General features: G+C 40.5%; 1 protein-coding gene across 7 annotated transcripts in view; it reads left to right on the forward strand.

Annotated features, from left to right (window-relative positions):
• The window catches only part of mctp1a (multiple C2 domains, transmembrane 1a), a 144,249-nt gene that overhangs the window by 47,976 nt on the left and 81,628 nt on the right, over positions 1-14,645 (forward strand). For all 7 annotated transcript variants that reach the window (XM_037097184.1, XM_037097187.1, XM_037097185.1 and 4 more), the window contains one exon: positions 4,289-4,409. In XM_037097184.1, the coding sequence (XP_036953079.1) occupies positions 4,289-4,409 (121 nt within the window). The remainder of the gene's footprint in view (positions 1-4,288; positions 4,410-14,645) is intronic.

Here is a 14,645-nt window from a genome sequence, read left to right on the forward strand (position 1 = left end):
TTTTTATGGCTTCATATTGACATGTCTCAGAGCTGAGCTAATGCTTGTGCAGTATTCTCAGAAAATCTACTCCCGAACCTCTTGGACTGTGAGCGGCAGATATTATGCATTGTGTTTGCCTGGAGTCTACTGGAGTGGAATATCCTATTGACCATTCACTGTCATCTTTCCTGAAGTGTGATGCATCATCTGTTTTATTTATTGATGAACGATACGGTAAATGAACCCTGCGCATTCACACACACAGAAGAACAGGAGCAAACACACACACACACACACACACACACACACACACACACACACACACACACACACACACACACACACACACTGCTCATGCATCGTATACATGCAGAAACCTCCCCTGGGAGGTGATGAATGGATGCAGGGTCGGCATCAATAGTTGCCATGCAATGTTGAACCCCATGTATCCAATCAGAGTATTTACTTAATGGAGAAAGGAAATTGGTATTGATCGATATTTGAATGGATTCAGGTAGGAGGGGTTTCTGCAAAAAGAGCTCTCCAGCATATTTCTCCAGGGTTTGTTTAATGTAAACGCAAAGTGCTCTGAGAGTTGAACCTCTGGATCGTTGCCACATGGTGCTGTTATGGAATTCCTTTTATTTCTCCAGTATTTATATTGTGCTGATGGATGCTATGTATTCAAACAGGCCTTTGTGTGTATTTATTTAATATTATCATTAAGTAATCTTTAGTTAGATATCTTAAATGAGATCTTTTTGGTGAGGAAAAAAATCTAACTGATTTTTGATCCATTTGTTATGTTTTTGTACATCATGTATGACAGTGGAACACTTGCAATGCTCATAAATGGCTCTGTAGAGGTGTCCAAATAAGCACAGACACTCGGACTGTTGATCTGCAAGCTATCCTTCTGCCAAAATGTTTATTGCCCTCTGGGAGTAGAGAGAGACTGAAAATTGGGTCGTGGCAGGTATTGTTTACTTTTCTGTCAGCTTCAAGGGACCATGAAACACAGAGCAGGTGGGGTGGGAAGGACTTTGTCTGCCTTGTCTTTTCTCTCTTCACTTCTCCTCATGTTGTTTCTGTCAGTGTGAATGTGTGTCTTGTCTGTGTCTTTGAAGTGTGTGGCGATCTCCTCTGAGGACTGAGCATGCAGAGGCAGGGGCTCAGGTCTGCTGGACTCTGGGGACACAATAGAGAGGAATCTCTCAGGTTCTGTCCCAAAAGGTTGGCCAGGGTGATGGTTATAGCACAAAATGACTGGTTCAAGACCCAGAGTCCTCGTTATTGTGTTGGTTTGTGTTTAAGAGAGTGTGCGGCTGTGTGTCTTTATATTTGTGTCAGTATTTTAACCTCACCTTTACTTTTTCTTTACCTAAAGTTTTTCCTTCTATTGTGGCTGAGAATTGTGACAACACAGATATTCCTTTCAAAGTATCGATTTGCTAATATACTGCATTTTTCAAAGGTTTTATCTAAAAAAAAAAAACAGGCACTAATACCTAAAAGTAAAACATTATATATCTCCTATTGTACATCTACAGTATTTTTCCTTTACATAAATCCATAACATAAACAGTCAGCACCTTAGACTGTTTGTTTTTTAAAACCACTCAGTCAGTGATGTTTGTTACACAATGGCGAATGTGATGGTGTCCCTGTTTCGAATGACCTCAGCCCTTGTTTGGCATTTCTGTGCTGCATTTTCCTGTCATGTGTATTGATGCTCACTCGAAGAGCTCAGAGCAGAAAATGGCACGTGGACTGGTATTCTTTCTGAGGAATCCTTTTTCTTAATCGTTGTTTGTTATGATGTGACCTGACTCGACGTCGTGTTGCTCTGCGTGTCACTGCTCGTTAGTCACATTTGTAGACAGAAGCGCTTATGTTCAGAGCCCTACAACTGTTGTACACATACACACGCATGTGCATCTACGCACACACACACACACACACACACACACACACACACACACACACACACACACACACACACACACACACACACACACACAAGCGTGCTTGCACACACACACAAACAAAGAGAGGGAGAGAGTTCAATTACAGTAACTTACATGAACTGCTGACCCGTGTTAATCCTGTCCAAACACAGCTTTGACTCTCCGTCTGTCCCTGAGCGTTCACATTAGATTTCAGATCAGATTTTTGCAGAGCTGAGTGGACCTGTTTCCTGGCAAATTTCATTTTTTTTATAGATGTATTTCATAGTTTTCTTTTCCCCAAACGATTCAACCCCACATCCTTTCCCATCAGTTTTTTTGCCTGTTTGACTGAAGGTGCTGTGAAGCTAAAATTGTTTTCGGCTTGACTTGCCCATGAAGATTTGGTAGTGTCATGTTTTCCACACCACTGTATGTATCATCCTGCTGCTGCGTGTGGTCTGAATAACCCTCTGCACATTAACATTTTCATATCATAATAAGTTTTTTTTCCACGATCCCCTTTCCACATTTGAGCACTCGCATTCAATTATTATCAAGTAGTCACGAAAAAGCAACAACAACAATAACAGCATAAGAATAGGTCCAGGGGGAAGGGTTAGTGAAACGGTCTGTCACTCTTTCAGTAAAAATATTTACGTCACTGCGCTTTCCTCACCCATCTTTTCCACTCTTGTTGTTGTTGTTTGTCACGATAGCAGCCTGTACTTCCACACAACAGAAACTGCCAGTGTGTTGATGCTTTCTCCTTCCACAAAGGTTAACTGGAGCCTATCTCCGGTCATCATTTTCTTGTTATCAGCCCTACATGGAGCACTGGTGCGACGGTTTTCTGATTGCCTTCTGTATCTCTGTTTCATGGGAAATGCATATTATTAAAAATAAATACAAATCAAATGTGTCCTACCCTCTCTGCTGCAAATGGTAACTCATAATCAGGCCTTTGTTTCCCCAAGTGACATATTTATCCATCTCAATTTCCTCGTGCATAGAAAATGAAAGTTAAGCATGATTTCCACTTAGGACATGATATTGTGGTAATTTTTGGAGGGCAGCAGAAGATAATCGGAGTGGGACTTCAAGGACCACAGCATAATTGTACTCGCCATTATTAACCTGCAGCCTCGGCGCAGGGCTGTCTCCGAATAATGAAAGAACAATGCTACACCATCATATTCCACTATGCCACCATCGTGACACTTCCAAAAATAGGGCTTTGGGAATGTTAGTGTGCAATATAGAAACTTTTTGGTATAGAAAATGCATTATCTTCACAGATATACAGTTTATATTTACGGCAGTCAGACAATATCCTGAAGGGAAACAATGATATTAACAATTACAGGGAATGTTATGACAGCTCTTATCTGGATGAATGCCTCTGACATGACAGTGTTAATAGGAAGTTTCCTCATGGGTTTTCTTTCCCCGTTTTTCCATTTGCAACCCAGTTTTTAGCTGTTCAGGGATGTCTCTTCTGTTCCTCACTAGTGGGACTTACTCTTATGCCAGCTGTCTGTTAGTAGCCTCTCAGAGGTCCACTAGCATTTTCCTGCTCTTTTGCAGTTATTCTTATCCTCATCTTAGAGTGCGATAGCTGGGGAGAACACGACAGGAATGCCCACGCACGATTTGTCTTATTGGGAGGGGATGGAAATGAGGGTCGGGGAGAATAAGAACAGCAAGAGATGGAGAGAGGAAGTGAGCTATAGTGGATCTCCGAGCATAGCCTGGCTCATCATGTGGTTTGCTAATGGGCCTCCTCCAAGAGAAGCCGCGATGAGAGCCAGTGGGGGCTCCCTGTCAGAGTAGAGTACAGCACTGACCTCAGGGCAACAGCGTGACATAAAAAGCCACCGAGCTGACCCCTTCCAAGAGCTGCACAAGGAGGCTGCGTGCCTTCTATGATTTACCAGAATGCACACACAATGTACAAAAAAGTAATCTCTCTGTGCCTTTTCCAGTCTGTTCCTGTAAACTTTTTTTTTTGCTTTATTTGGAGATGATTTATTCAGAGCATCATGATGCTGCAGCAAAAATTCTTCTTTTTCGCATTTAGGACACAAACAATCGAAAAACAGCCCACACAGCAAGTTATTATCTCTAAATGTAGATGATTCTGAATCAGAGTACAATTTGTTATCTGGCTTTGGTATAAAAAACAACTAGTTTTTAAGCAGGCAGATTTAAGATTTAGTAGAATATCTTCTGTCTAATCCAATTATATTCTTGCTGTCCTTTTCTTTTCTCTCTCTTTGTCCTTATTAGAAAGGTAAAAACAAAAAAAAACAAAAACAAAAAAACAATACCCCCATAACTGATGTAACTTCTCTCTACAGGGCATCAACATAGTGGGACCCAGTAATGCAGAGCCCACGCCTCGACCTCCGAGTCCAGCCATGTACCAGCTGGATATTGTCCTAAAGAAAGGGAACAACCTGGCCATCCGAGATAGGACAGGTAGGAGCTCTATTTATTCTTCGCATTACCTCAGCAGTATTGAGGTTTATGTAGAGAGACAGGGTGAACAGCTTTATAAAGCCTCTATCTCGCCCACCAAATGAAAGCTGCCCTGCTCTGGTCTCTGTCTGCCTCAATCAGTTGTTTTGACACTGCACCCAGGATGCTGCCATGCATGAGGCAACATTGTTATTGCATCTTCGATCTCTTTGTAATCTTAAGGGGAATATATATGCCTCATTTTGTCACTTTAATATCGTTCTTGGCACATTTGTCCCCCTATTTCTTCGTCTCTCTCTCTCTCTCTCTCTCTCTCTCTCTCTCTCTCTCTTCTCTCTCTCCCCTGATATAGCGTTTTATTAAATCACACACATCTGGTCCTCACTGCTCACTCCCTTTTCCATGTGCGAAGCGAGATGGAATTACCAGAAATGATGCAGCACTTCATTTCCTGTGAATCTAGGCATTAAATGATCATTGTCACATTAGACGCCAAAACAGTTCATAATCCTGTGGTACTATATTGTGTAATATGAGAGACTCATAGTGTGAAGTCTTTCTCTTTACTACCCAGAGCAAAAGTCCAGACCATGAAATATCATTTATTATTGTAGGCGACCGGTACTCTCTCACAGTTTCCTGCATTGTGTGATAAATATTACTTAAGTACTTTTAAAGGACCAAAGTCAGTGACCAGAAAGAAGGCTGAGTGGCTCTCCGAAATGTTTGAAACGAGTCACTTGAGCAGGAGTGGGCATGTTTATGTAGTGCTATCTTGACTCATTCAGTTCATTGCATGTACCTGTTTTTCCCATTGTTGGAAAAAAAAATATTTGATCCACTCTTTCATCAGAAAGAATAATGCATTATCTCAAATTACCCACTCCAAGCTAGCGCAGAGGTGTAACTGTGATTTTAATTGCAGGACTGATAGCCTTATGCTTACTGTGGAGACCAGCCCACATACTTTCTTTAAGCAGCAGGCGATTATGTGATACATAATGGAACGGCGAGCCAACCAAAACAAGCTCAGACAGAGATTTTCTTATAAGGTCTCACTGACAATGTTTTGGATGGTGACGGATGCAGAGGTCTCATTAGCGGTTGTAGGTGTCACCTTGACAACGGATCCTAAATAGGCTCACCCTCGTACTTTTTGCCCAACTACCTGTCGGTCTGGATGATGATAAGGAGCAGCCTATCCTGTCTTGGGCCCATTTAGACAGCTCATTACAGAGAGAGAGGGAGAGACAAAGACACAGTCAGATAACCACTAAAAAAAGCAATAATGTCTTAAGAACAATCAGAGAGGGCTACTTTGGAGTAATAATAAATACAGCAGTTGATTGCAAATCCTGACAAACTGTCATTTACATACAGCACTGGATTGGTGGGATTTTCCTTGAACCCATCTGTCTGAGCTTCATGTCAGGTATGTAGACTCGAGAGCAGCTGGGTTTTGAAATAAAGTAGTTTGCATGATGGTGCAATTTAGTTCTGGTACCAACAGATTCACTAAAATGAATTATAAATGATGCAAATATTTTCCAGGTTTGTCTGTGAAACATATTGGAGTGCAGCTCTCTTGAGATAGTCTCTGTAAAATGGATTTTCAGATATTCGTAACAAAAAGTACCACCTGAACTTGTAACACCTCAACTTGCAGTCAAGCATACTAAACACCTCATTAGAATGATACATAAACTAGTGAGGTTAAAACGAAGACAGCCAAAGCATTGCTTATTCATAACGTTTTACAAACCCTTGAAACGTTCACCATGAACCATTAGAATTATTCTTTTTTATTATTTTAAGTTGTGATTTATTATTTTAATAAGTGCAATCACTCTGAAAAACTGAGGAATTCTGGGTTTTCCAAACAAACGTTAAGGGAGACTTGACCGGAGTGGTAACCATAACCTTTGAAAAGCACAAAGGTAGGAAGTGTTCACATTTATTGCAACGTTTCTTCTGACGCCACCGCTCTGATACATACATCCAAGTGATGTAATGGATCCACAGATGAGGCTGACTAGCCAGACACAAAAGAGGGGTGGTGGTGTCTCAGTTAGGAGGGGTATCCAGTCCCACATTAATGCGTAATCTCCTCTTTATGTCTCTTGGGTAAATTTCTTGATAATGAAAGGAATTTTCATTTCAACTTTGTGCCTGAGTGAGGAAACAAGAACAAAGGGATCAGCTACAGTTGAAATAGAACAGCCCCTCACAGTCAATAGAAGGACGTGTTGCTCTAACAGAATTTGAAAAAAAAAAAAAACCCACATTTTTTATGGTGGAGAGTTGAGGATAAGAAGCTGCTCTGTACTCGGGTGGTATGGCAGCAGATTCTCCTGTATCCTTTGCCAGATGGCAGCAGGGTAAGCAGATTGCGTCTGAGAGGGGTGTTTTCGTTTAGGATCTTTTGGGCTCTGTGCACATATCAGTAGATGGGTACCAATTATGACTAGGTTTTAATCACCTGCTGCAGAGCTTATGCTCCTTTGTTAAAGTTGACTAGAACTTGGCACTTGAGTTTAAAGCCTCTGAGCAGGATTTCATCTGACTTTTATCAAACATTATTGCATATTTCACAATTAAATGCACTCCAACTAATTAAACTACATGAAATATAAGCCTCTCCTTACTGGAAAGCCTCTGCTGTGGTTGTCAAGAGCTGTCTCGTTCCTCGTAAAGCATTTTGAGCTCTCGTAGTCTCTTGCACTCATGCGTTTCCGCTGAGTATGCAGGTGCTGTCAGTTTCAGTCTTTGAGGGCTCAGCGCCTTACAACAGAGGTTGGACATCGAATACTGGCCAGAGACAAAGTGCAGGCACTGACATGACATACTAATAGACCAATGTGTCAATATACAAATATCAATGTGTCACTCTTTGATGGGAACACTGACGACTTTGGCACATTTTCTCATTCTTTGGCGTTTCACTTGCACCTACATGAACGATATTCCTTATTGTTACTTCCTTCTTTTCTAAATTAAACATGTTCTTGGGAGGGTAAATACTCAGGTTCTACATGCATCTCCTGGTAGATTTCAGGATTGCCATTGACTATGTAGTTTATTCTTTGTTTGTCTCCAACTGCCCGAGCCATCACAGTACACTGACTTCAAGGGATGATTTCTTTCGACCTATCACTCCTTCACGTATGGTGTTGAACAAATGGGAGACATTTCAGAGCTTTTTCAATACAACCACAATCACTTACTGGCATTGTCATCAGTGTCTTTTTATCCTGCACTAATTCAGACAGCCCCACGCCAGAAGAAAGAACCAGCACTGCGACACGGTTCAATATTTTAAAAAGATAACAAAATAAGCACTGGCACTGGATGAATTACGTAGGTGAATTTCACAGTTGTTTTAACAAGGTACAGAAGAGGTGTCTAACCTGATGATGTGCTTTTCCATCTCATATTTGCCTCTTTTCATTCAGACCTGCCTCTGATGTTATATTGAATTTGCTGGAAGAAGTAAACAAGAAAAGAAAGGCGGTGAATAAGGAGGAGCAGTGATAGCCACATGATGATAGCAATGGCCATTTACATCATTACAAAAGCTTCCGTTTAGCAACCCATTTTTGTTTTTCAGCACAGCAAATTCGACCTGCCAAATAACCTTGCTTTGCTATTCCCCTCATCCTGTTTTGTCCCCAGGGCTCCAACCCTGTCTTAGCTGTCATATATGACGAGCTACCAGTGGGACTTTTTGCAGCTTTGTAGGTGACCTCAGATAAAAAAAAAAAAAACACTCTGTCCTCTGGCTCCTTGTGGGTGCGGTAAGGTGAAGGCTTTCTACACTCCAAGATCTGACCGTCTTTCATTGCATTATATCAATGATTCAGATGTAGTGTGTGTTTGTTGTGTGTATATGTGCGGGTGCGTGATAGAGGATTCATAACCTTGAACACTTCATGTGGTTTTTTAGTTGTTTCTTTTCACTGAAGTGTTCACTTTTAGAGAAAACAGCATGTGAATTCAGCACATATCAACATCAAAGTCTTAGAGGTTGAGCTTGCCCACCACATGAGTGCAGACTTCATAGCCTAAACTGCCAATCGAAAACTTTTTTGCTGAAATTTATCATTCTGAAGTAAATACTGACTGCAGTGAATTGGCTGTAGAACACCATCCACGTATAGATTGGTTCCCTGTAAACCTCGCTTTCACTGTGCCCACCAGTGTGTCTTCGGGCTGAATTTTATCCGAAGAAACAAATGTCAAATTATTGCGCAGGGGAAGAGTGTCTGCCATTGTGCAACGAAAACAGGAAATGGAATAGAACATTTTCTATTTTAGCTTTAAGTTTAAAATAATCTGGTCTTAGTGGAGTTTGACTGTTTACCCTGCCAGGTGCTGCTCTCACTATCAGCTAAATCTTTACACAAAACTTGAAATGCCTCTCTAACAATCAGAGGGGATAATATAGCATGACCATTTCTGGATGTAAATGACGTTCTCTGCATATATTTGTGTGCGATACGCTGCAGAGTATCATGTGAAGTGTTTGCTTGACCTTTTTCTAGCTTTTACAAATCATCATATCATTTTGTTCCAGTAAGCTCTTTAAGTGGATAGTGGATAGCCCCTCTGGGTTCCCTGTGCTGATATTTATCCCTCTCAGGCTCTAAAACTGGGGCAAGTAGACTCCTCATGCACATTTGTACCATCAGATCTATTCCTGCTGCTACTACTTTGTTGTAATGAAGGATAATCTTGCAAATGCGCCAGGTGCAAGTTGTTGCATGTGCTGCATTCAGGGAATAGTTTTGTTTCACTTTAAGGATGAATATGAAATTGTTGCTATTGGAAAAGTGCTCCTGATTGAAAGTGGTTATTTGTGTTGACGTGCAGCTATTGATGGATGGCAAACAGCATTTGCCTGAGCTGTGAATTTTTAACCTGCTGAGAAAACTTCTTGTTGTACCTTTATTTATCTTTTTTACCACTGTGTTGTAAATATGTTTCATTATTATAAATGAGTTGTTTTTTGAGATGTGATAGAGATCAACCATAGAGTCAGAAATCTAACTTGGAGTGATAATGCAGCCGCAGAGAAATTGATGAATTTCAACCCATGTTGGAGTGTTGTTAATGAAATATCTTGTGTTTATATTTTTTTATATGCTACAAAAACACTCAGACACAGTTCAGAAGTACTGTATTGTATGTTGTGGTCTATCACTGATTCTTTCCCACAAGCTGCTTACTGTCTGCTCTACAGGCGGTAATCTTTGACTTTTCTTCACCTGCTAGCTCTTATTTCTCATCGGTTCTTCTCATAATAGAGGCCAATTGATTTCTCTCTCTGCAGCTTTTCTTGTTCTCTATTTTTACCTTCATTCTACCTAACCTTTTATCCCTGGATTTGATGTTTGGCCATATATTTCTGCAGAATTGAAATAACAATTCATACATTTGTATGGCATAAATGTAATTTGTCTATAATTTAATACTGAGTTATGTTGGAACTTAAGCTTGATTCCCACTCCTTACACATCCCTACTCAAATCTATTTTAATTTCATCCCTCTGAGGCTAAGTAATGATTAGCTAGACTGCTGTAGTCCCTGTTATTTGTGCGTGCTGACACACTGTGTGTTCATTATGCAGTGTATGTGTGCTTGCGTGTGTATGTGTCTGTGGTCTGCTAGTATATGTGCATACCCAAAGGGCTAATATTAGCGTGGATGGTTAGTTACAGTGATTAGTTCTCACTTCTCAACGTGTGACTAAGACTAACGAGACTGCACTGAGCCTTATTATCTCGTCTGAAGATGTGAAAACAGTGAGAGGAGCGGAGCTTTGACAACACTGTCGGCAGGTTGTCTTTTGTTTTATTCAAAGTCCCCTCCACTGCTTTCTCACCTGCCATGTTATCCTCCTGCATGCTGTGCAAATGTCTTCCCCATATTTGTTTGTGTTCATTAAGATCAGCTGTATTTAGCTAGAGATTCTGCTGTTATGGTATCTCACACTGAATTTAAATTGCAGCAAGATCATTAGTGAAGGTTCATTTTGGGTAAATGTCAGCAGGCGACTGGAAAGTGTAATCCTCTTAGTGTACAGCAGTAACAGAGGCACATGTGTGTGTGTGTGTGATTGTGTGTAATTGTAACGAGGCAGACTCTCAACCTATCCGTCAGCATCCCGTGATGGAGTTCCTTGTCTTTGCACCCTTTCCCAATACATCCTCTAGACCAGATTGCATTCTGGGTAATGGGAAACCCCAGAGCTGCGACCATCCATCAGTCCTGATGCTACACATAGGCCAGGAATTTACACACATATACACGCTCACATTTACAGCCACACACAGTGCCTATAATCTGAACATGGGGCCGCTCCTCGATTGCAGCTCAATCACGACCAAGGCTTTTATGGCAGCTTTACTATATTTTTTCACCCGTCCTGTTCTCACATCTAATGACAAGCACCAATGAGCTCGGCTCTGAATTACAGCCTTTTTGACGGGCAGTGTGTTGGCCAACTCTCAATAGGTCCTCCTGCACTGTAAATCAGAGAAGCAGTGAGAGTTTGAAAAAGTTTAAAGGACCACTTGTTTTTAATGTTAATACTGCAGTGGGGTTGATATGGTTCCCTTTCATTATGTAAAAGTGAATTTCAGTATCTTTGAAATGATCACCAGACTAATTTTTCTTCCTTTATTGCAATGCTCAAACTAATTCTCAAATTTCTATGTCTTTCCGTATAATTAAAGTTTCGTGCAGAATGGTAGGTTAGCCAACTTTTATGAATTAATGAACATCTGTGGGTATTAGGTATTAGATATTAGGATGTGTAATCTCCACTCTTGGTGTGCAATACTAGCCTTCCTTGTGGTATTACTGTTGGCGCTGCTGTTGCAAAGACTACATTATCAACACAGCTACCGTTAGCAGCCTGGCTACTGAAGCAAAAAACAACAGAGAGAATCCCAACTTTACTTCAACACCATGTTTCCACACTCATTCCACTTGTTCCAGCGTTACCTTGGGATAGCGAGCAGGAGAACCGCTGTCTCTCCCTGTTGTTGTTGCACAAAGGTAGACGAACTTCCTTTTTGACATAATTCGACCTCAGTTTTATCAGAACAAAATCGAGCCCAGTGGCAGACCATAAAGCATAGTGCATAATGTTAAATTGATCTATTAAATGGAAAGCTGCTTTAATTGCCATCAATGAATCGGATGTTTAATATTGATCCAGCAAACTGATTGCAGGAAGTCTAAGCTCATGATCTGAGGGTTGATGACATATTTCATAAAACTTTAATGATTTGTTTGATCTTTGATCTTGAGTTGGTATTTATTTATCTATTTTTAGAAAAGGCACCGCACCTTTCCTGTGATATGCTGCAGGAAACCCTCTCATCGAGATAACAAGTAGAGCTTAAATGAATGCGTCAGTGTTGATCAGCCATCAATCTTTGAAAATAAGTTCAAAGTTGTATTTGAATGGAGCTGTCACAGGTCCTGTAGACATTTGATCATCTGTCATAGCATAATCTCACTTTCTGGCATAACTGAACCGCAGGGTGAAACAAACAGCTTATCGCAAAAATTGGCTTAGAGGAGTATTAATGTGTCTGATTGATACCAGATCCTGTATTGACAAAACAGAAAGCAGATTGGTGGGGTGAGCATGTGAAACACTGCAACTCTGTATGTGATATAATAGGGACTCTTATCTCTTGGTGCTGCTGACCTAACAGGAAAGACCTGTGTCGCTCTTGCTCTGAAAAATGCCATCATCTCCAACAAATGCAAACAATATCTTGAGTTGCTGTTCATTTGTGTACAGCAGTGTGTGCACTGTTCTGTGTCTCGCCATACATTATAGTAAACATGCTGAGTTTTCAGGTGCACAGCTTGCATATGTTCTGTTATTTTTTTAATCTGTGGCAGTCAACTTTCCTCTCACAGAATCAACAGCTGGGTTGTTTGGTGCGCTGAAACGGCACCGATTTTATACTGACATTTTACATTATTGATGACTTTCTAATGCCATCAGCAGGCAGTTTGTCATCCATATTCATTGTATTTTGATAATCAGTAAGTGCCACATCTACAGTGCATTACCCCAGTTCAAATCATCACTTATCACAGCTGCACGTAGGAGATTCTGTTTGTGTTTTTATCGAAAGCGCTGTTGGATTTTACTGTTTGTCAAGCTGCGTGCTCTATCTTTCATGTTTTCTTGCATTTGGAATACATGTTGAGAAAGACACACTCTTGACTTTTCATCAGAGTAATTTTTAGGGTGTGCTTTTCCTCAGAAGCCTTGTGTAATGTCCAAAACAGTGAGTTCATCTTTTTCTCATATACCGGCTTATTTTTAGAACGTGATATCTCACTGTCTCTGTGGAAATGTAATTACCTGCTCATATATTATCAGTTAATAATTCAGGACCGTTTGTCTGCCCTGTACTGACACGGAAAAGCTATTGATCATGAATGTGTGATGAGTATCTGTAAATTGATGATGAAAGCGGGGAAGCAGACGCATCAGAGTGAAGCCACATGATGGAGAAGATTTATTTTATTTAGAAATTTTAGTAAGTAGCAAGCACCGTTCATTAACTTTCAAAAGCCCTGGACCCAAGACAGCGTGTCAAGTGTTAGACTCATTTTAAATAAGTGTCAGCATGACCATATGCTCATATTATGCCATTTTAGGTTGCAGCAGAAGCTTCTTTTATCCAGCATACATATCTCAGAACTGTCTGCTATCCCTCCTACTGTCTGAGACAGATTGGAGTCTTTCCTTCCCCCACAGATTTGTATCTCCACCAAGGAGGTTTTGTTTTCAGTATGCTTTGTTTGTCTGTTTGTCCACTGTAAAGCCTCAGTGTTTGCTCAGGGGTTTGTCTGAAGTATTTGGAGGTATACATGCCTGCCTTTGGACTGCTGCTCACTCCCGGGGCAGGACAGGCATTTAAATGAAAGCTTGTGACTTTGATTAACTTTGCCTATTTTTTCCAGCTGCTCTAGTAATGACATCATACATGTAGCTACAGCTGATGGAAGAAATCATTTTAAAGTCCTCTCAGCCTAAATGGACTTTACTGTTTAATATTTATGAATTCTAAAGGATTCTTTGAAGTCTTTGAAAAATGTGTGTTTAGCCATTAATGAAAAGAAATATACAAAAAAACATTACGATATTGCAGTTCCACATACCTTAACCTCCATGCTGGTACATATTACAAATCACAGATTTACAGTGGTTGGAGACACTACGTTATCTAGAATTAAGAAATGTTTGTCAGGCACTAGTCAATTTCACAACGTCCAGAGGTGTCTAATTTCATCACTTTGGCAAATCATATAATTAGAGTCATATTACCTGGTCTGTAAATTTCATCCCCTCCCCCCCACACACCCACCATAAACAAGCTGAAACCATTTATAATTTGAGCACCAGAAGATCCATCATCTTTGCCATGTTGATGTTGCAAATCTTATTTTATTTCACTATGAGGCAAATTGTGCATAAATACGACTATGGCCTGACTTCTTCTTCTCTAAGTAGCCATGATAGCAAAGAAAACCACTGGAAGTTGAGGGATGAGGCTCAAGAATACAGTTTAATTTAGAAAGCTTCAAGGAAGTGTAAGAGAGAAACAACATGGTGACATGGGGAAAGATGGGAGGTTGTATGAAACTTAGATGGGACAATTTGCAGCAGAGCTCAAGATTTAGACTGCCGTCTGAAAACGTGCTGTGAATTTGTCAGGAAATACACACACACACATGCATTGCTGGTGCATATACAAATGCATGTGCCAAGGATCCTGACAGCAGAGGTAAAAAAACAAAATAAAACAAAACAAAACAAAACAAATGTTGCAGTGCATAAGGTGGGAATGATACTACCATAATACTATAATGAGAAAGCAAGAGAGAACACAAGATGGACAAGCGCTTAATAGTGATGATTTCCTGTGTGGGAAGCACCTCTTGATATTATGCGCATTAAAGATGCATGATGAGACATTGATAGCTCTCTAACTAGCTTCAAGTGCAGTCATAGATTTACCCTCCAAACCCTCCCCCGCTGTTACTCTTGCACTCCAGACGTGATTTGCAAGTAAAATCAAGCAAACTGACCATACAAACTTGTAGTCACTTGAACATTATAACTGAGTTACACTTGGAGGATTTGCATTTTGTGTTCCTCAGTTAAACCCAACTTAAAATGTTGTTTTCTGAAATGCTAG

Source organism: Acanthopagrus latus, chromosome 5 (assembly GCF_904848185.1).
Source record: "Acanthopagrus latus isolate v.2019 chromosome 5, fAcaLat1.1, whole genome shotgun sequence".
NCBI classification, from domain to species: Eukaryota; Metazoa; Chordata; class Actinopteri; order Spariformes; family Sparidae; genus Acanthopagrus; species Acanthopagrus latus.